The sequence below is a fragment of the Neomonachus schauinslandi genome, chromosome 15 (assembly GCF_002201575.2).
Source record: "Neomonachus schauinslandi chromosome 15, ASM220157v2, whole genome shotgun sequence".
Lineage (NCBI taxonomy): Eukaryota > Metazoa > Chordata > Mammalia > Carnivora > Phocidae > Neomonachus > Neomonachus schauinslandi.
In genome coordinates this window covers 5,752,406-5,774,345 of record NC_058417.1, presented here as the reverse complement: position 1 = coordinate 5,774,345, position 21,940 = coordinate 5,752,406, and the positions used below count along the sequence as shown (strand labels likewise).

Genomic DNA, 21,940 nt, shown 5'->3' with positions numbered 1-21,940 from the left:
TCACACCCAGTCCCTGTCTAGGGCTGCCCTGGCCATTCCTGCCCCATAGATTCCTCTGGTCTCTGAACTCAGAGCTTGGGTGTCCATTCATCCGTGATGCATCACTAAAGACGCGGCTCTGTATGGGGTCCCTGGCAGGCACGTTATCACGGACTCCTCAGAGCAGCCCTACCCCATATTAAAAATCTCTGAACAAACAAGAAAACTGAGGCTTAGAGAAAATCAGGGGCTCTATCCCAGGTCCTATAGCTGCTAAGTAGCCAAGCCAGGACTCTAACCTGGGTCACCTGGCGTAGTCAGTACCGTGAACCATTTGAATACTCTCAAGACATGGTTTCTGCCCTTGACAATGCCCCAGTTTGGTGAACTCACTGCCTGACCACATTTTTGACAGAGATCATTAGCAGTTAATGAGGTCTGACTTCGTACCGATTTTCCTTTTCTTGAAACTCTTTTCTTTCCACATCATCTAATTTTTTTCATGTGTTAAGACATTTCCATTATTATTGGAAGGGCTTTGCAGTTTATTCTTTCCAAATGTAACATGCTCTGCATGATTGTAAAAAGAATACATATTCATGATATAAAGATTAAAAAACACAGAAAATCATAATGATGAAAGTGACAATTATCTGGGATTTGATCACCTCTCAGGAGCCATTAGTTTCAATATTTTGGTGCATTTTATCCCAGTCTATTCACTCTGTTCAATTTTTCCTTTACAAAATCAGAATTATACCGCATATTCTGTCTGTGCATGCACGTGCACACACACACACATATATATGCAATCCACGTATTATAAACATTATACAACATATTCTCCTAAAACATGATTTTAATTGCTGCACTGTGTTCCATAATTTGGAGGTACCAAAATTTATGGGATGGTTTCTCTGTTGTCTGAAACATATGTTGTATTCCATTTTTTTATACTCTGAAACTACCTTTGCTCATCCTGAGCGGAGTGTTCTACCCATGAGGTGACATATCTTTCATGACTTCATTTCGTGTCATCTCCTTTTGGAAAGACAGCAAGGCAGGTGGACAAGAGCTGACTACCTGTAATGATAGAAGTGTGATGAGGCTCCTTTGAGGTCGAGAGTCTGATCAGATCTTTTCTGGTCCTGTCCAACCTCAAACTTCTACTGAATAGGTTATGGAGAGTCATATTACATGAAGATTCGATGTCTGAATTCCTATCTAATTAGTGCAGTTAAGCACTCAAATATTTGTTCAACTAATAATTTAAATCACAGGTGGATGGTAAGAGAATTCCGAATTGTGAAGAGCATCATCTTTAGCCTCCTCTCATTATGCTGCAAATACAAGCCCATCGATGACTCAGTCCATTTCTTTGCTTCTCCTTCCTCTCTTTCTAGACCATCCTGTCTATGGGTCACTGCAAATTCCTTTAGTTTTAAAAACTACTTATATTTTCTAAAAGAATGAGAAGAGGCTTCAAGTATTTGAACAGACATAAAAACAGACCAATTAAGAGACTAAACAGGGATTCCAAAATAATACAGGAAAAGAAACGTATTTGGACCCATCATCTAGGATGACACCCTTATTGTAACCAAATAAAAATGTACTGCACACTGTCCTTTATGAACTGCCTACCTGAAATCTCAGAACTAAATCTGTGTTTAATTACAGCAACCACGTCATCCTGGATTACTGGAACAAATCCGCCCCTCACTTTGTATGAACAAAAATTTTCCAGGAGCTAAATTCTAAAGGGCACGTATTAAGGATACTTACAAAAGGAATATTAGGTTTCAGAATGGGCATGATCTTCAACAGGAGATATAAAAGTAATTTAAAATGATCTTTTATCATCCTAACCCTCAACAAAGCCCAAGGGTGGATCATTACATTGTAACACAGGAAAGGGAATGAAAGCAATGCAATGGGTTTGCGGGGGTTGCAGGAGCTGGGGGAATGGGGATGTGCGTGGGTCCCTGCCTCCCTCAGCGTGAGGTGTCAGCATTCTAAATCAGTGCTTTGGGCAGCTGTTGGAGAGAAGTCAATAGAAATCTGACGTTTTAGTGACTACCTGAAGGGCCTATTTTATTTACTATCAAAGGGAAAGATATCCATGTGCTCTAGATATCAGATGAATGGGAGCAAAGTTGGCATTCTATTATGGAAAGCGAGAAGCATGACTTACAGTCTTATCAAAGCAGAAGTCGGCTATAGCTCGATGAAATAAAAGACAGCTTGGCTATTAACTCATTGTGTGACTTTCAGGGAAGTCACTTAACACCTGTAAGCCTCATTTTTCTCATCTCGCAAAAACGGAGACTATCGGATCTGTGATGGATACCATTTCCAAGTTCCTTCTCTTTAGTCACTTTCCAGCTGGGGTGGCCGTGTTCCAAATCATTGGGGATCCTGGAGAGCTGTTATTTCCTGATATGGGCACTAACTCTCCCCTTCACCTTTTTCTTTTTTCCATTTGGAATGCAGATGTGATGGCTGGAGCTGCAGCCATTCTGCCACCCTGAGGGAGCAGCTAAGAGAATAGAGATTATAACATTGATATCATTGAGCCATTGATTTAGCATTAGCAACTGCCTACCTCAAGATTTCTTGTTGCATGAAAGAATATCTGTTCATGTTATTACTGTCAGATTTTCTGCTGCATGCAGGCAAAGGCGTTAGTGACACTGTCTCATTGGATAGGGAGGGTTAAATGAACCAAAGGGGTAAGACCCTCAGCCCAAGGTTTGGCACAGTATAAACATTACATAAAGCATGTCCTTTATGTCCTTTAGTATAGTTGAAGTTAAGCCCCCCAAACCACCTCTTTTGCTTGGGTTCCTTTTGTTTTGGCAGGAGGGCTTCGAAATTATTACATAGTATTTATAGACCCTTAAATTCAAGAAGGATTTGATATTATTATTATTATTTTTAAAGATTTTATTTATTTGACAGAGAGAGACACAGCGAGAGAGGGAACACAAGCAGGGGGAGTGGGAGAGGGAGAAGCAGGCTTCCCATGGAGCAGGGAGCCCGATGCAGGGCTCGATCCCAGGACCCTGGGATCATGACCTGAGCCGAAGGCAGACACTTAACGACTGAGCCACCCAGGCACCCGGATTTGATATTATTATAATAATAGATTCCATTTACTAAGCCCTTATTGCACATTAGGACCCATTCTGAGTCTTTTACATACTTTATCTTGCTATTTGAGAACAAAAAGAATGAACTGTTGATCCGCTCAACAACATGGGCAAATCTCAAAATCATGCTGAGTGAAAAAAGCCAGACAAAAAGGAGTGCATATTGGGGTGCCTGGGTGGCTCAGTCGTTGGGTGTCTGCCTTTGGCTCAGGTCATGATCCCAGGGTCCTGGGATTGAGCCCCGCATCCGGCTCCCTGCTCCGCAGGAAGCCTGCTTCTCCCTCTCCCTCTGCTTGTGTTCCCTCTCTCACTGTGTCTCTCTCTGTCAAATAAATAAAATCTTTAAAAAAAAAAAAAAAAGAGTGCATATTGTAATTCCATTATAGACAATTCTAGAAAATGCAAACTAACCTACTGTGACAGAAATAGATCAGTGGTTGCCTAGGCATGGGCAGGGTGGAAGGGTAAGGGGGGACGAAGGAACTTTCAGAGGTGACGGATACGCTCATTATTTCAACTGTAGTGATGGTATCATGGGTGTGTAAATATTTCAAAACTTATCAAATTGTATAATTTAGTATGTGCCATGTGTTGTATGTCAATTATAACTCAATGATTTTTTTTTTAAAGGGAAAATGTAAAAAAAATTTGCTATCTTTAGTCGGAAAATGGATAAATAGGTTGTGATTTATTCACACAATGGAATCTTGTGCAGCAGTGAAAACCAATGAGATAGATCTACATGTATCAAAATAGGCAATGATTTAAAAAGTTGCTAAAGGAAGTTAGTGTGATATATATTTAAAATGTAACTATGACACAACATTGTGCATTTTTGTGGGTACATATATGTACTACAAGTGTAAATTTGCATCTTTTCATGTGTCTGTTTGCCATCTGGATGTCTTTGGAAAAATGTCTAGTCATATCTTCTGCTTACTTTTTAATTGGATTATTTGTTTTTTGGGTGTTGAGTTGTATAAGTTCTTTATATATTTTGGATACTATCCCTTTATCAGATATATCATTTGCAAATATCTTCTCTCATTCCATAGGTTGCCTTTTAGTTTTGTTGATTATTTCCTTCTCTGTGCAGAAGCTTTTTATTTTGATGTAGTCCCAGTAGTTTATTTTTGCTTTTGTTTTCCTTGCCTTAGGAGACATATCTAGAGAGAAGTTGCTTTGGCTGATGTCAAAGAGGTTACTATCTATGTTCTCGTCTAGGATTCTCATGGTTTCAGGTCTCACATTTGGGTCTTTCATCCATTTTGCTCGGCATCACTGATCATCAGGGAAATACAAATCAAAACCACAATGAGCTATCACTTCACACCTGTCAGCATGGCTAAAATCAACAACACAAGAAACAACAGGTGTTGGCGAGGATGTGGAGAAAAAAGAATCCACTGTTGGTGGGAATGCAAACTGGTGCAACCACTGTGGAAAAGAACATGGAGGTTCCTCAAAAATAGAACTACTCAAGATTCAGCAATTGCATTACTAGGTATTTACCCAAAGGATACAAAAATACTGATTCAAAGGGATACATGCACCCCAATGTTTTTAGCATCATTATCTACAATAGCCAAACTATGGAAACAGCCCAAGCGTCCATCAACTGATGAATGGATAAAGATGTGGTGTATATACAATGGAATATTACTCGGCCATAAAAAAGAATGAAATCTTGCCATTTGCAAAGACATGGATGGAGCTAGAGAGCATAAGGCTAAGTGAAATAAGGCAGAGAAAGACAAAGACCATATGATTTCATCCATATGTGGAATTTAAGAAACAAAACAAACAAGCAAAGTCGGGGGGGGGGAAGAGAAAGAAATCAAGAAACAGACTCTTAACTACAGAAAACAAACTCATGGTCACCAGAGGGGTGGTAGGAAGTGGGGATGGGTGAACTAGGTGATGGGGAGTAAGGCATGCACTTGTGATGAGCACCCGGGGGGTGTACGGAAGTGGTGAATCACTCTACTGTGCCAAAGTGTTAAATGGAATTTAAAAACTTAAAAAAAGGTTTACGTTTGGAATGATACACATCAGCTTTAGTACTCAGTCGAAGAGGGGCAGGAAGGAGGATGGGGGTGGTGTGCTGGCTGTATTTGCAAAGGGAAGATTCTCTGCAAAACGATAAAATGTTCACATCTGTGAAATCTGGGCGGTGGGTACATGGGCATCTGTTATATTATTTTTTGGACTTGCCTGCACGCTTGAAATATTTCATAATTTTTAAAAAGTTTAAGGAATTCTCCAGCTCCCTCTTAGCACCTAGTTCCCCCTGCCAGGGGCACCTGCTATTATCAGTTTATTGTATGTCCTTCTGGAGCTATTCTAAGTATATATAAGCATAGATATATGAGTGTGTGTGTGTGTATACATATATAATCAATATAACCAACAAAATATTTTTATTTATCTTTTTTGTTTTTTCTTCAAATTTTTAAGTTCTAAATAGCATAGTGCAATGACGGTTTCAGGAGTGGAATTCAGTGATTCATCACTTACACACAACCTCCAGGGCTCATCACAAGTGCCTGCCTGAATACCCACCACCCATCTAGCCCATCCCACACCCACCTTCCTCCACCAACCCTCAGTTTGTTCTTTCTTAAAAAAAAAAAAAAAAAAAAAAAGTAGGCTCCAGCCTCAGGGCAGAGCCCAAGGCGGGGCTCGAACTCACGACCATGAAATCAAGACCAGAGCCAAGATCAAGAGTTGGACGCTCAACCGACTGAGCCACCCAGGAGCCCCGTGTTCCTTATCTTTCTCTTTTTAAACACGACACATTTTGGAGCATACCATACACTCTGTGTCTTGCTTTTCTCGTGCAACAAAGCTGTGGACAAAGTTCCAACTCTGTTCATACAGAATGTCCTCATTCTTTGTAATAATGCTTAGCATTCTGTCACATGGATAATTAGGCTACTTCCCACCGTTTGCCACCACAGACCCGTTATAAATGCACATTTTGCACATCTGTCTGGGGGTGCTACCTGCCCTTTGAAGCAGACTGCTTCACAAAACACATTCCATCTTTCTGTAATTACACAGGGTCTTAAGTACGAGCAGCAATGAAAATACGCAGCTGCAAAAAGAGGCAAAAAGAGGGTTGGGGTCAGGATGTGGGTGGGGGAATCTGCCTCTTGTCCAGGTCAGAGCAGCTACCCTTGGAGTTCTTGCATCTCCTTTTTGAAATTTTCTATTTCCTCTTGGATACCAGCTTTCTAAGGCTCCCCCCTTTTCTAAGGGTCAGGGCACCCTTTCTCTTGCCAGTTTGTTGCCTCCAAAATGTTTTAGGCTAAGAAGCCAAAGAAACAAAGTTGTTTGGATTGTGACCAAAGAAAGAGGCAGGGGGTTCCCAGTAAGGGAATTCAGCACTTTTTTCAGAATCAAGGGTATGAGCTCTGCTCTGTGGACTCTGGCGTTTATGGTGGCCTCTCTGCGGCTTTGGGTGACTCCCTAGTTCCTAGTTGCTTCTGCATGGGTGAGGTCAGAGATCCCTGCTTCATCCATCCCTAGTGTGGAGGGTGGGTGGGACCAAGAGGCCACTGGGGAGTTCACAGGACACAGAAATGTTGTGTCCAGCTTCAGCGAGGAGCCAGCATGATCCTGGGTCTATCTGACAGCAGTCCGACGCTTCTGGATAATTCTCTGTGTTCCAACAGGAGAGGAGAGGAAAATCCTCCAGGTTAGGAGCCCAGAATAAGAGAGAGAGGTCTGGGCAGTGCAGGCAGCTCATCTCCTTTTCACTGATTATAAGTTCTTATTCTCCACTTAAAGTATTTTTTTACATGAAGAATCCTTATAATAGGATTCCAGAAAACAACTCCTCCAGAATCCTTGAATGGTCCCACTAATGATAATAGCACTAATAGCAAACATTTATTGCCGTTTTCAAAGTATTTTCTTGCCAGGGAGGCAGTGTTAACCTCAGGGTTAAAGCACAGGCTTTGAAGTCGGACTGTCTGGGTTCAAACCCAGGCTCCGTCACTTACTGTGTGGCCTAGGGTAGCTTATTTAACTTCTCTGTGCCTTGATGTTCTTATCTATAACATGGGGATGATACAAGGACTTACTTCATGGGGCTGGACGGGATTAAAGGATTTAAAAATGTGTAAAATTCCAGTCTCAGGTTGGTACCTGACACATACTTGGTGTTTGATAACTGCCAGTTGTTATTAGCATAGTTATAAGTAACGTGAGAATTGCAGTGAATGGGGAGGGCTGATCATCTGACTGGTCATTGGACTCTAGGCTTACAAATGAGCGCAGAGGCCTCTCTTCCCGTGAACAAGAAACTCTGGTGGGTAGACCAAACAGTGTTCAGACGTCAGCCAGCCAAGCATGTGACGTCTGCTCATGGCCACCACCACCGGCTGCTGGTCGGCAGCTGGAAATGGGTCACGGGGGGAATATTTAAGCTACAGAAATTGGGATAGACTTTGTTGCTCACATAGATTTCAGATAATGGTGGACAAAACATGGTAAGTGCTTCATACCTGTAGCTGTTTACATTATGAAGAGCACAAAAAATGGCATATTCTTCATCTGCCTTTGGCTCAGGTCATGATCCCTGGATCCCTGGGTCCCAGGGTCGATCCCTGGATCGAGCCCCCACATCGGGCTCCCTGCTCGGTGGGGAGTCTGCTTCTCCCTCTCCTTCTGCCCCTTCCCCTGCTTGTGCTCTCTCTTTCTCTCAAATAATAGAAAAAATTTTTTTAAAACATGGCATATTCTTTGGTTATTCAAACCGAAGATGCTCACGTCACTGACAAACAAGTGAAATCCTGACATGAGTCTCTAGCATTTCGAGTTGTCTTACTTGTTAATATTCATGTGCGAACTACAGGCGCTTGCTGGATTGGGACGGACGGTATGGAACATTTAGGAGCATGACAGGGGATGCAGCCCAGAGGCTCACTTGACGGAGAGGTGGAGAGTCTCTCTGTCGCCGAGGGGCTCCGGGTGCCTGACTGCTCTGAGAGGCAGGGAGCAGACAGCGGGGCCCCCAGCAGCACCCAGAGCTGGCTGGGCCCCTGACCCTGGAAGAACTGGCAGGATAGTCAGGAGGATGGCAGGAAGCGAGCTCTTCTCTCTGTGGGAGTTGGGGATGCGGAATGCTGCCAATACCAAGCTGGGTGACTCTGGGGTTCTTGCTGGGAGGGGCCGTGGAAGGATGGGGTAAGTGACACTGGTCCAAGCTGAGCAAGAGGAAGTTGAAGTGAAACCTGTTTTGCAAGTCTGCTGGCCTGGATGTCGGGCAGGCAAAGTGCCGGGCTCACCTCCCATGTACTAAGCTATGGCTTCTAATTTCCCAGTGTGCAAATTCCAGTGCCCGGAATTCCTGACTGTCCGTGGTTTTGCAATGCAGGTGTGGGCATGCATTGTGGTCTCACGTGGGAAGCACAGCCAAGTTGCAGGGTGAGGAGTACGAGCAGGGTTCCCCCGGCCTTGCCATTGCTCTCCTGTCGCCAGGAGCTTGGCTTGGGCACCTCTTGAAAAGGAAGCTGCTTCTAGGGTTCACGTGATGAGTGTTTCTACACACAAGGAGACCCTACAGGTAGTGAGGGTCAAGGAGAAAGTGACTCTGGCAAGAGGAAAACTCCTTTTTCAGGGAGCCTCTGACCCTGAAGCCGCACCCGGAGGAGCCGAGTCCACTCGGGAGCCCAGCACATCAGCTCCCAGTGAAAAGCACGTCCCATGTGCTCAGAAGACTGGATGCGCCCCGCCGGCCCTGCTGCTTGACGGTGACCTTGGGCGATCGCATACTGTTACCCAAGCCTCAGTTTCCCTGTCTACGAGACAGGAAGGGTGAAGGCAAAGACCTCTAGGACGCTTCTACAAGCCTGTGGCAATCCTTCACCGGGTGTCAGCTCTCTTTGGCATCAAGGTACTGAACACCGTTCTGGGTTGAACTCCTGGCCTGGGAGGGATTTGAGAGGCCAGGGAGGAAGGCAGGAGACAGGATGAGGAAAAGTACGGTGCTGGAGGAGTGGAACAGAGGTGTTGCGGAGGAGAAAGGAAGAAAGGAGAGGCAAGAGCGGAGTGCGGGCGCAGGGGAAGTCAGGCCGAACAGGTGCCCGATGCTTTGTTCCATTTCCACGTCAGGGCACGTGGCCTCTCAGACGCCCCCACCGCCCCTCCCCTCCAGGCGGCTCCAGGCCCTCACCTTGCAGCATCGCCGACGTGGTGTAGTAGTTGAACGGCACGTTCCTCACCAGGTACTCCTCAGCGTCCAGGCTGGCCAGCTTGGTCCCCACCAGCACCGACTTGCCTGTGCCCGCGGTCCCCACCAGCATGACCGGCCGCCGCCGCTCCATGAGCCGCTCCAGGAAGTAGCACACTCGGATGGTCTCGCTCGTGTGCACCAAACAAGCCTGCAGTGAGAACCCGGTTAGCAGGCCAGGGGCCCACGGGAGAAACAGGTTCCTGGCAAAAACATTCTGGACCATTTCAGAGGCAGGGTGGTGCCGGCTCGCTACCTCGGGCAGGAGTGTCTTCCTTCATATGCACAGCAAGACCATTCCATAACCTCGTTCTCCGGGGGAGAGCAGCCCCCCTCTCCTCCCTGCGGGCTCCCTATTGGGCTTGGGAACCTTCTGCCCTGCCGTCTCCCCGCTCTGCCCCCCAGGATGCCGGTGGAGTCTGGTAATCAAGTTACTTAGTCTTTGTGGGGATCTGTGGCTTCCTTGCACCTAGGATTTCCTCTTGAAAGACATGTAGCTGGGGATGACCGGTTCCTGCAAGGCTAAAATGCTGGGACACTGATAGGGGCCGCCACGAAATGTCCTTGGCGCAATTGTACATCCTCGGTCACTCGGCCACACTCACCTGCAGAGGTATCTCGGGGTCAAATTCAAACTGGGGGATGAGCTTGGACCAAGGCTCAAATTTCTTGGTCGCTGGGTCTATGTAGTAGTCAAAGATAGTTCCCTGGGAGGGGAACTTGATCGTCTTGAACTCCGTCAGCCACCACTTGCTGAACTCTGCCCGGTAGTCCACGAGCTGCCAACACAAAGCGGGTCAGGGGGCGAGGCTCTCCAGAGCTTCCAAAGCCTGGACAGGCCGCCCTGGCTTCAGGCAGAAGGTCAGGGTGGGGAAGAGGAAATGCTTTGCCCGAAGGAGCAGTTTCTCCGGGAAGGATGCTGCTTCCACGAGGATCAGCCCTGACAAGGCCCAGCGGCCCAAGGGCCAGCCCTGAGCGGGTGATCAGCCCTGACAAGGCCCAGCGGCACCGCTTGACCACGTGGATTAGCTGCCCCGGCACTGTGCATCTGAGAGTCCTTGAGGGGTGCGGGGAGGGGGGTGTAAGAACACTGGGGGGGCATGACCACAAGACAGGCAAACGTGGCCAAGAGCTCCCGAAGAGACAGATGGACCCCCATCCTCCCAGACTGCCAAGACTCAGCAATTCCAGGGTGGCAGTCAGGGATGGAATGAATAACATGGTGGCTGTTGACATCTGGGGGCACGGGTGGTGGGGTGAGAAGAGCCTCAGTCCCCTCATCTGTAAAATGAGCATCCTAGAAAGAGGACTTCTAAGGTCCCTTCGAGAGCTAAAATTTGTAAAATGTAGGAGCAGCAGAGATAAAGCTATACTGGTCTTGCTGATGGAAGGAATAGGTAGAGACATACAATTTACATGCATACGTATTAGATCACGAGCCCCTCAGGATAGGGCTGGGCATCCAGCGGACTCAAATGATCTCATTGTGTCCAAGCTGAAACACACATGTATGCACATGCATGCACACACATACGTCCCCCATAACACACCTGCTTACTACTGGCAATAAGCCCATTCTTTGAACAGATAGACCTAGGAAAAATCCCCAAAAGGAAAACCTAAAAAGAGACCCAGATTGGGCATTTTATTTATTTTTTTTTTTATTTTTATTTTTTTAAAGATTTTATTTATTTATTTGACAGAGAGCGAGATAGCGAGAGCAGGAACACAAGCAGGGGGAGTGAGAGAGGGAGAAACAGGCTTCCTGCCGAGCAGGGAGCCCGATGTGGGACTCGATCCCAGGACCCTGGGATCATGACCTGAGCCGAAGGCAGACGCTTAACGACTGAGCCACCCAGGCGCCCCTGGGCATTTTATTTTTTAAGATTTTATTTATTTATTAGAGAGAGAGAGAGCGAGCACGAGTGGAGGGAGGGGCAAAGGGAGAGGGAGAAGCAGACTCCCCACCGAGCAGGGAGCCTGACTCGGGGCTCAATTCTGGGACTCTGGGATCATGACCTAAGCTGAAGGCAGACGCTTAACCGACTGAGCCACCCAGGGGCCCCTGGATTGGGCACTTTAGGAAATGTTCCTGAAGGGCAGGACAAAGATAGAATTTGAAGGCTGGACAGATGGGGAAGCTGGATGTGTGGCAGTGAATCTGGACTTGTGGGAAATGGAACTCCTCGTTCTGTTGCCTACTGGATAAGTAGGATTGAATTCTTTTGCTTTATTATTTTTTAGTTTTTTTGAGTGCTTTTTTTTTTTTAAATTCTTTTGCTTTCGAATGAGAACAGAAACAAGCCCTAAGAGAAGGACAGATTTGTTTGCTGTTCTTCTTCTGACCTGACTTCAGATGAGGGGGGTGCTCTACCTTCTCAATATTGGGCTCTGCAATCAGAAGCCTTGTAAAACCCCCCATTTTTCGCTCATGGATAAAATCCTTCAAGACTTTTAACTTCCTATTAAAAACCTGGTTCTAGATTCCTATGGAAAATCCGAGGCAGAGGCCACCTCTAGAACAAAGGAGGTTTTGTGGATCTTCTCCTTTCTGCACCTCCAATTCCACCTTGAGCCCCTCAGTCAGTGAACCAGCCACACCACCGGCCAGGCTGCACCAGCACTAGCTCCTCCCCAGTATCCGGCACTTGACCTCACCTCCACTATAACTGGACACCAAAGACAAGGTCACCTCTGCTGAGTCAACCAGCAGCACTTTCTTTTTTTTTTTTTTTCTAAAGATTTTATTTATTTATTTGAGAGAGAGAGAATGAGAGACAGAGAACACGAGAGGGAAGAGGGTCAGAGGGAGAAGCAGACTCCCCGCCGAGCAGGGAGCCCGATGCGGGACTCGATCCCGGGACTCCAGGATCATGACCTGAGCCGAAGGCAGTCGCTTAACCAACTGAGCCACCCAGGCGCCCCCAGCAGCACTTTGTTGGTTCAGTTCCTTAGGTGTCTCTTCAGCAGTGACCTTCATGAAGAGGCCCCTTCGGACACCCCCATCGCCTTTGGATTTGGACAGTCCTGTGGCCCCCGTTCCTGCCCTTTGAACTTGACGACACTGAGGTGCATCTGTATACTGCAGAAGAGTTTGGGCTGTAAAATCGCCTCACCTGATGCTTACCATGCTCCAAGTTACCCTGGCTAGTACAAACGGCTCCTATTTGATATATGAAAAGACAAAAACTGAAAAGGATGGCCTCCAGAAGCACACGGAGGTGCTGCGAGTTGGACTCAGGTGTTTGGTCCCCCGAGCTGGTGCTCTCTGAGACATCACTTGCTTCTGAGAGACCATTTCCCAGGATCCCAGCAAAGTATTTAGTGAGAACCTCCTTTTTCTTTCGGAGCTTCTACTCGGGTATGGGTTGCGTATTGAATTTCTCCTTTGCTTTAATGACAGCCTCACAAACACCAGCACCACCGCTGTTCCTGATGTGAATATTTTGGCCAGCCTCCTGTTTTTCTACTTATGGCACTCTTTCTGGGGTTTGGCTTGAATGCAGCTTGTGTCGGGGTCTTGGGCCTTCCCTGCTGCTAAAAGCTTTCTCCCTTGTCCTCTCCCCATGTGCTAGCATGGCGGCCCATGGCTCCAAGTGCTCCAGAGCCCAGGACACCTGGAGGGATGCTTTCTGCCGGGCTTTTAAAAAGAGTTGAGTGGATTTAAATGTATACTGCGATAGAAAAATTGACCAAGTGTCTTCGTCCTGATCCCCCACTACCTGCTAAGCACCAACATGGGGGAGAAGCCCAGCAGTGGTTGCTATCTGACATGTGAGCCACTGAAAGGTCAGGGCATGCATTTGATGGAAGGCAATAATCTATGCCTTCTGGATCTCGGTATTTCAGTGAGGCCTCGTCCATCCTGCTGGATTCCTTGCCTCAAAGGGGAAATGGAAAGCTGTCAAAGAAACAGTCCATGGAGAAGCTGCAAAGACTGCAAGAGGCAGTGTGAAATTCTCAGACGCCTCACTCCCAGTTTGGGCATCCCCCCGCCCCCGCCCAGCGTCTGGCTCTGGCTCTGGAGACGGGGAGAGGTACACGTCCCAGGAACTTGTGAGAGCTGCTTTCTGAGTGTGGAGCACCAAAGAGCATGTCAGGGAGGGAAGGGAGGTAGGATGGATGCTAACACCCAGGGCCTGCGAAAACGGACAAGAAATTAATTGTTTCATTCTAAATTCATTCTCCTGGCTCACCGCCATTTTGGATTCTAGAACATGGCTTTGCCCTGGGAGGCTGAAACTTTCTACCTCTCTCCTCGAAAGAGCCTTCAATCAACCCAGACCAGAAAGAGTAAATCCTAACTCTCCATGCACCGCAGCTTGGTTTGATCCCTTGCGATGAGGGGGGTGCCAGGTACTTGCTATGAAACCGAGTATTTCTGGCCCGAGATGACTACTAATAAGGATGTATGTGCACCAGCACAATTTTAAGAGCTTTGCACGTATCTTTCATGGACGATCAGAACAGTATCCCTTCCTGTAATCCTTACAATGGCCTTAGAAACTGGACACTGCTGTCAGCACCCTCATTGCCTTCGTACACAGGTGGGCGGTAAGGTGGAGAGAGATGAAGCAGTTTGCCCAACATCCCCCAGATACTAAGTGGCAAAGTTACGATTCGAATCCAGAGTCCGTGCCTTCAGCCCGTATGGGACTGCCTGATAGCTGGAGTCGGCTGTCCAAGGCTGGCTTGCCTAACCTTGAATATGATGTTTCCAGATAAAGAACTTTTAATTTGGAGGAAACTAAGCCAAGAAAAAGTCTGGGGAGGGGTGCCTGGGTGGCTCCGTCGGTTAAGCCCCTTGCTTGCCCCCTGCTCCCATTCGTGCTCACTCTCTCTCACTCAAATAAATTCACAAAATCTTTTAAAGAAAAGAAAAAGTCTGGGGATATTGGAAGGGTTAGGGAATAGGGTGCCAAGATATTCCAAGCCAACATCCCTACCCCCATACCTGAGGCTACAGCAGCCAAAACCGTGATATAAACACTGATCTGGTTTCTTACCCCTAGATGTCAATTAACCTTTGGTCCACGCTTCTGTGGACAGCTCGGTGTTTCGGGGAATGGAGAAGAGCTGGTTAACTCTGGCCTGGTACAGAGGCATCTGTGCTTGTTATGGAATGCTAAAGGGATTCCTCCCTCTAAAGCTTCTATAACACAGCGTCATTCTATCAAACACACATCACCTTGCAAAGTAGTGGACCTATATCACCGTTTGTTCCGAAAACCTGCAAGTCTCCAAGAAATCAGGATATATTACCAACTCCTAAAGCAGTAGCTCAAAATATAGCCAGAGCTCATCTGTCTCGCTCCAAGAGGCCCTTCTCGGGGGGCTGACGTCTTTAGCTGAGCGACGGACGGATAACAAAATAGTTTGATGCCTTCATGTTAATTCTGACATTTAGCTGTCCTCTTTTTCCAAATCTTTGCTGGAAGATCGGTTTTTGCCACTGTGGGCTTGCACGTGTTAACCACGGCACATCCTCTTACCTGATCCTGGACCATTGCTCCGCCGAAAGCCCAGATGGCAGCAAACACAAAATACAGCTCGTAGGTTTCCTTGGGGCAGTCCGCAGGGATGTCCTCCTCAGCCAGGAGACATTCGAGAAGGTGGCACAGCATCTGGACCATGCTCTGCTCTGGGATCGGAATTATCTTCTTAAATCTGCAAAGAGAGACCCAGATACGCTGTATGACACCGGATTTTCTATCCTGGAAGCCTGTTGGAACCTACTTGGTTTTGGCGGACCTGTGACCCGTCAGGTTCTTTGGGATTGCGTGGGGCTACGTAAGCCTTTACTCTCATCGGCTCCTCACCAAGAAGGGCCCAGAGTGCTCTGAGAAAGTTTTCTCGTCGCCCTTCCCTCTGGTACCCTCCCCATCTGCTCCTCCCTTCTCTGAACACTGACTGTCCCTCTCAGTCCTCAGGGGGCGGGGGCTACTGTGACAGAACGGGGTAAAATCTCAGTGTCACTCCCTCACAATTTCCTCAAGAGTCAAGCTGGGTGCAGGGCTGAGGCAGGTCCTTCCACTCCAGGTCCCTCAGGACAAACACACGGAAGACATGTTCTCTGGAACCAGAGTCTTACTGGGGGGGAGGGCAGAGTGGGCCCCGACAGATGCTCATTTTACACACTCATGATTTACTTGATGGAGTTCGCCTTCTGAAAATATACCTCACTTTGCCCTGGCCTGGTGTGTGTACTTTTCATATTGGATTTGGAGGTCTGGACCGAAAAGGCAGGTAGCAAGAGATGCGCCGAGGTGCATCTATGCCCGAGGGGGTAGGAGTGTGTGCATGGGTGTGTGCACACACGGGTACTCTCATCCCCCCACGAGTACACACACACGCACATGCACACACACGCTCTCACCCCCCCCGGACCACCCCAACGCCCCCACCCCCCCTCCCCCCCCCCAAGTACACACACATGCACATGCACACACACGCTCTCACACCCCCCAAGTACACACACACACACGTGCACACACATGCTCACCCCCCGAGTACACACACACGCACATGCACACCCACACTCTCACCCCCCCAAGTACACACACGCACATGCACACACACGCTCTCACCCCCCCGGGGATACACACACACACGCACGCGCTCCATCCTCTGCAGTGGCTCGTTTTTGCTCGACTCTAATCTGGTGGCAATCCTTACAGCAATACTACTAGGAGGCAGTCCTGCAGTCTGGGCGTTACTTCGATGAGGGAGAAATTAAGGACTTGACAGGCTTTCCTTCATTTCTGTGAGGGAAAGGTTCACGTCCAGCTGTCTCAGGCCTGGTTCTTCATGAGGCACCAAGGCAAGAGGGGCCGGCCACACTGACCATTCCCAACAGGTCCCGGACAACTACGGGGAGCTCTGGTCTTCTCAGGGGTAGGGACGATCAAAGTGGGAGACGCTGCAGGGGAGAGAAATTAGCATTTGGGGCTTGGGAGAGAACTCACAGGGAAGGCAGGTGCTGACCTGGCACAGAGCTGGGGAAGGGGCTGCACGGCAGCTCTGAGGTGGCAAAGGACAGGTGCCTGGGAAACCCAAGGACACCTGCTTATCTCACAGCGGAGTGTGGAGAGGTGGCTTGCTGGCGCAGCCTGCACCCCAGTTCATCAAAGCAAAGACGGGTGAGCATTTCCTGGAATCCAGGTGCGGCCCGTGAGCTCAGGGCTGCTGGGGGGCTTTGTCGGAGGAGCTGTACAGGACGGGCTGGTGGAGAGGCATTTCTTACTTCAAGGAAAGGCATCTGGGAGGTCTCCAGTGATGGCGGAGGGGCCAAAGAACTCAGAATCTCCGAGAAAGAGTCTGATTTGACATCTGCCACACTTAGGGTAACTTGGGACCATGCTGGTTCCAGCCATTAAGATCTTTCCTGCCCTTGCTCTTCTCTCTGTCCCCCTTCGACCCCAAGGGCGCAGAAGCTACAGCTGTTGGGGGGGTATGCAGAGGAGTAAGGTGAAAAGATGTCAAAGACTCCTTTCCCACTGCAGGTGGAGAGCAGGAGGCAGGCCTGAGCTGGGGCAGGGGCAGAAGCTTTCCTGTAAATGCAGTTTGCTTTTCCAAGTTTTCGCATGTGTGTGACCAGAAGCGATCACGTACCTCTGTATTACAGCAGAATGACCAGAAAAGTCATAAATGGTGACCTAGATTTCATCTAGGGGCAGGAGGACGACCAGCCACATAAAATGGTTTTTGAGGGAGCAGTGGGAGACAAAATCAAGTTGCTTTATAATCCCCCCTTATGAGGCCGGCTTGTTCAATATAAAAATTATTCCGTGCGAAAAAGAAGAAGATAGCAGGAAGGGAAGAATGAAGGGGGGGAAATCGGAGGGGGAGACGAACCATGAGAGACGATGGACTCTGAAAAACAAACTGAGGGTTCTAGAGGGGAGGGGCGTGGGAGGATGGGTTAGCCTGGTGATGGGTATTGAGGAGGGCACGTTCTGCATGGAGCACTGGGTGTTATACGCAAACAATGAATCATGGAACACTACATCAAAAACTAATGATGTAATGTATAGTGATTAACATAACAATAAAAAATTAAAAAAAAAATTATTCCGTGCGGACATCCCACAGCTCTGTAGTACCAGGGCCCCAGAAAGCTGGCCTTATGAGGGAAGTCCGACTTTGAAGCCAGCATCTTGTTACTGAAAGTTGTGGTCCCCAGGGCACAGCCTGGAAGCTCTGCCCCCTGTCCACGGATGCTTTGCCCTCTTAGGAATTTTGTGAGCATTCAACGCCACCCCGCGTGGCCACCATAAACCACGGACGTGTTTTGTCCTTGATGGCCACAGAGTTCAGACATGGGGCCGGGGGGCTGTCTCTGGATAGACTGCATAAAGTCAGCATCTCCAGAGCCTGGTGCAGAGGCTGGTGCACACACAAATACTCACATAGATAAGAGTTTGGCATCTCTTGTCCTAAGTGCCCAGAGTGGGAAATGGCCTTTTAGTGAGAGGCTCTATCAGATGAGTGTCTCAGCAAATGATAAAGGACAGGGGTATGCTCGATATTTTCTGAAAACCTTCCCTTCCCGTGGCATTTTTAACCCAGCTGCCCTGGCCCACCCATGCCACTGACCACACATGCCCACTTCCCGACCTCGTCTGCTGTCCGGGTTTCTTTGTCTCCTTAGATTCCAAGGCCATAAAGAGCCCACAGGCCACAGAGGCTGGAGACTTTTCAAGGGTTTTGGAAAATATGGAAGATCAGGAAAATAATTCCTGGTCAGGACAGTGCTCGGGCTTCCTGGAGCCCACAGATCCCCTTCTACCCCCACCTCCATGCTTGTGAGCTGGTCCCATGCACGACAGACCAGTGAACACAGAGTCAGGGGTCGTTCTGAGCGGCGGCCTTCATTTCCCAGAAACATCGTCCTGACCCTACCTTGGTGAAGGTTCGGGAACTACGGATCCCTGAGTCACACCGCCTCCCCAGCACCAACCTCTGATGGTTGGACTTGGCTGAACCACGAGGCTGGCTGCCTGACTCAAGAAAGGGCACATCCACTGGCAAGAAGGGATAAAATAAAAGCAGGTTCCAGACCTCGAGCCTCCCTCTGCAGGCACCTGCAATATTCTTGCTGTAGTAAGTATCCTCCCGGGTAAGAGCCCTTACTCTCTTGTTTACGGGGTAAGTGGTCAGTGCTTACTGCTTCTACTTTTGCAAACCTGTAAGAGGAAAAGTGAATTTTCAGTGTCCACAGGGGCAGGACTGGTGGGATGACACATTATATCGGGTCCTGCATTATCTGGGCGGTGGGCACACCCAGCCAGCAACAGGAAGTGGGCCCCGTTTATCACTGATGTGTGTCATTGTCTCCTCTAGGTCTGTTGATTTGGCGTGTGTATCGTTTATAAGAGGGCCAGCTCTGTGCCCTGCGACGTGAAGGATCTCAGGATCGTCACCTCGTAGCACAACCCACAAGCTCTGGATACACCCATTATGCACTCACGATGGTCACTTTGCATCTTTCTCCTCCTCACTCACCATACTTCTTGCCTGAGCAGACAAGAGGCATCCCGTGGCCATCGTAATGTGTGCTGCCCTCTGCCACCTGCCAGGCCCAGAGGGGAAGGCTCCGGGGACATCTGGCTTCAGGGACAGGACAGAACAGCAGCGGGATAGCAGGTGTGAGCTGACAGGCTCTTTACTGCAGCTTTGAATTGTTACCTTCCTTTACTCCCTGGCCTACCTGGTTCTGAGTGTGTCCAAGCAGGTTGGGAGGTACTTGTCAAACAGAATGGTGAGGTTGGCTCTCTCTGTCTGCATTTCCCTCTTGTCAATCCAGCTGCTCACTGGAGGGTTCCACCCCAGGTCTGCTGGGTTGATGTACAGGATTCCTGGGGACACAGAGAATTCTGGTCACTGATGCCTCCACAGAGGACAGTAGATTCCTCACCCCCAGGGAGTTACTTTCTCTGGGTAGAAAATGTACAGGAGACTGGACTCTGAAGAAACAGAGAGCTGGCCTCAGTTTGAGAGGGTAAGTGGGTTTGCTATCAGGACCAGCTCCAACTGACTGATAACAGTTCATGGGGAGCAGGGTTGAGAAGGGCTGTATGGCCAAGTCTAGGCTCAGGAGGAAAGAAGACTGTGATTGCCCATCCTTGTCATGGTGGCTCCTAAAAGGATATGTCCATGTCCTAATCCTGGGAGCCTGTGAACGTGACCTTATTTGGCAAAAAAGCCCTTCCCTTGCAGATGTGATTAAGGATCTCGCGATGAGATTGTCTTGGATTATCTGGGTGGGACTTTACAGGTGTCCCTGTGAGAGACAGAAGAGGCAAGATGCACACGGAGTAGAAGGTCATGTGACTGAGGAGGTGGAGGTTGGAGTCACGGGGCCAGCAGCCTAAGCCGGAAGGTGCAAGGCAGGACTGTCCCTTAGAGGGCTGACGGCTTGATGTTGGATGTCTGACTTCCAGAATTGTGGGCGAATACTTGTCTGTTGTCTTCAAAGCCATCGGGTTTGTGGTGACCTGTTATGGCAGCCCTAGAGAATGAATACAGAATTCTCTGGACCCCATGTTCCCAGCCTCCGCTGGATCCTCGAAAGGGAATCTGATGTTACGGTGGAGAGCAAACTCACTCTCCTTATGCTCTAGGCTGTGCCGATCGATTTGGCAGGTGGAGTCAGAGGTAAGTTAAGGCATACAGTTGTCATCTCTCACCAGGATGCAGTGAGAAGAGCAGTCCTTGGTCATCTCCACTGATGGGGGAAGCGGGAACTGGCCTAAATAACAGCAGCCTCAGCTGAGGCACTTCTGTGCAGAGGACCATTGCCCAGCTCAGAGGCCTTTCCCTTCCCATCTCTGAATTTAGAAAATCCCATGGCCCTGGCCTTAGAGTACCTGCTCACCCTCATGGACCCGACCGGGGCAGAGAGGCAGGCCAGAGGTCCGCGTGATCGATGTCTGGCTCCTGTTTGGAGCTTCCTTTAGAGCTAGCCAAGCCACACCCTGCGTGACGCCAGGGGCCCCTGTCTCCACGTGAGCGGCCTGGTGGGTTTTCTCCTTCCTTGGGTCATACCTGCTCTGGAGACAGTTGCTGGTGTGGCCGTCCGCAGGTGGCTGATCTCGAAGAGCAGCCTCATCGTGGGATTCAGGGGGATCCTCTCGTTGCTCGCCAGGGTCAGCACCTGGACACAGGGAGGGACACGCCAGGTAGGAAGGAGGGAGGACACACGGCCGGCGCGGGGTGGGGGTCTGGATTTGGCGGATTACTCCCGGCGGGGATTAAGGATGACTATTTTCTTCATTATGATTACAAGTCATTTTCTAAATATTCTACAAGAATCTTCTACCTCTCTTCCTGTAGCCCCTCTACCTCCATCCCTGTGCGTGCAATGAATCAAAAAATAAGTTCTCTAAAAAGTGTAAATGGAGGTCAGTGATTTGAATGTGCTAGACCATATTGGGATAACAAGATTATTTTTAAAAAGAGCATAGGTTTCATATTACTGTTTCTTTTAAAGTAGTTCCTCTGGGGGCACCTGTGTGGCTCAGTTGGTTGGGTGTCTGACTCTTGGTTTTGGCTCAGGGTATGATCTCGGGGTCCTGGGATCGGGCCCCACGTCAGGCTCTGGGCTTGGCGCGGAGTCTGCTTGTCCCTCTCCCTCTGCTTCCCCCTCCTGCACTCTCTCTCTGGAATAAATAAAATCTTAAAAAAAATACAGTAGTCCCTCTGGGGGAGGAGGTGGGAGGGTGGGCAAAATGGGTGAAGGGGAGAGGGAGGTACCGGGCTCGCAGTTATAGAATGAGTAAGTCATGGCGACGAAAGGCACAATGTAGGGAATATGGTCCGTGGTTTTGTAATAGCGCTGCATGGTGGTAGATGGTACCCGGCCCCCGTGATGAGCACCACCTAACATAGAGGGTTGTCCAGTCACTATGCTGTGCATCGGAAACTCACGTAACATTGCGTGTCCACTGCACTTCCATAAGAAATCAGTAAAGCAGCCCCTCTGGGAGGGCACACATTTAGTTCAATGATTCTGTCAATGTTGAAACCATCCTAAACCTTCGAATCCGGATGTGTTTTCTGAATAAATTCAGGAGCAGCCACCAGCTTAGCGGCCACTTCACTGGTGTCGATTTTCACTGTTTACAACAAATAAAATAGACTCTCCGTGGATAATGGTTTGTCACCATTGAGGATGGCCGACAGGCTTAGAATGTTTCTGACCCTCGGTGTCCTTATTTACAAAGAAGGAAAAACTTAAGGAAAAAGATTTGAATAAATGACTTAAGATTCTTTCCAGTTCTGAATATTAAATTCAGACAATGCTAAAAATGCAGTGATTGTGCACACGCAATTATATGAGGTTGTTAAGTAGCCTTATTGTGGTCATTTTACAAGATGTACATATTTCAAATCAGCACATCACACACCTTAAACCTACACAATATTATATGTTAATTATATCTCAATGAAGCTGGGAAAAAAATAAAGACACTAGTCTTCCAGCAACTCCTTACTTGGGGCCAGCCCTTGTGTGGGATTGAGATTTCCAGATGCACCTGGGAAACTGGTTTCCTAGATGATGAGGGATGGC

General features: G+C 48.4%; 1 protein-coding gene across 1 annotated transcript in view; it reads right to left on the bottom strand.

The window, feature by feature from the left end:
- DNAH9 (dynein axonemal heavy chain 9) overlaps positions 1–21,940 on the bottom strand; it is a 357,089-nt gene that overhangs the window by 187,761 nt on the left and 147,388 nt on the right. The window contains 5 exon segments of the mRNA XM_021694498.1: positions 9,313–9,520; positions 9,975–10,148; positions 14,862–15,036; positions 19,079–19,226; positions 20,416–20,524. Of these exon segments, the coding sequence (XP_021550173.1) occupies positions 9,313–9,520; positions 9,975–10,148; positions 14,862–15,036; positions 19,079–19,226; positions 20,416–20,524 (814 nt within the window).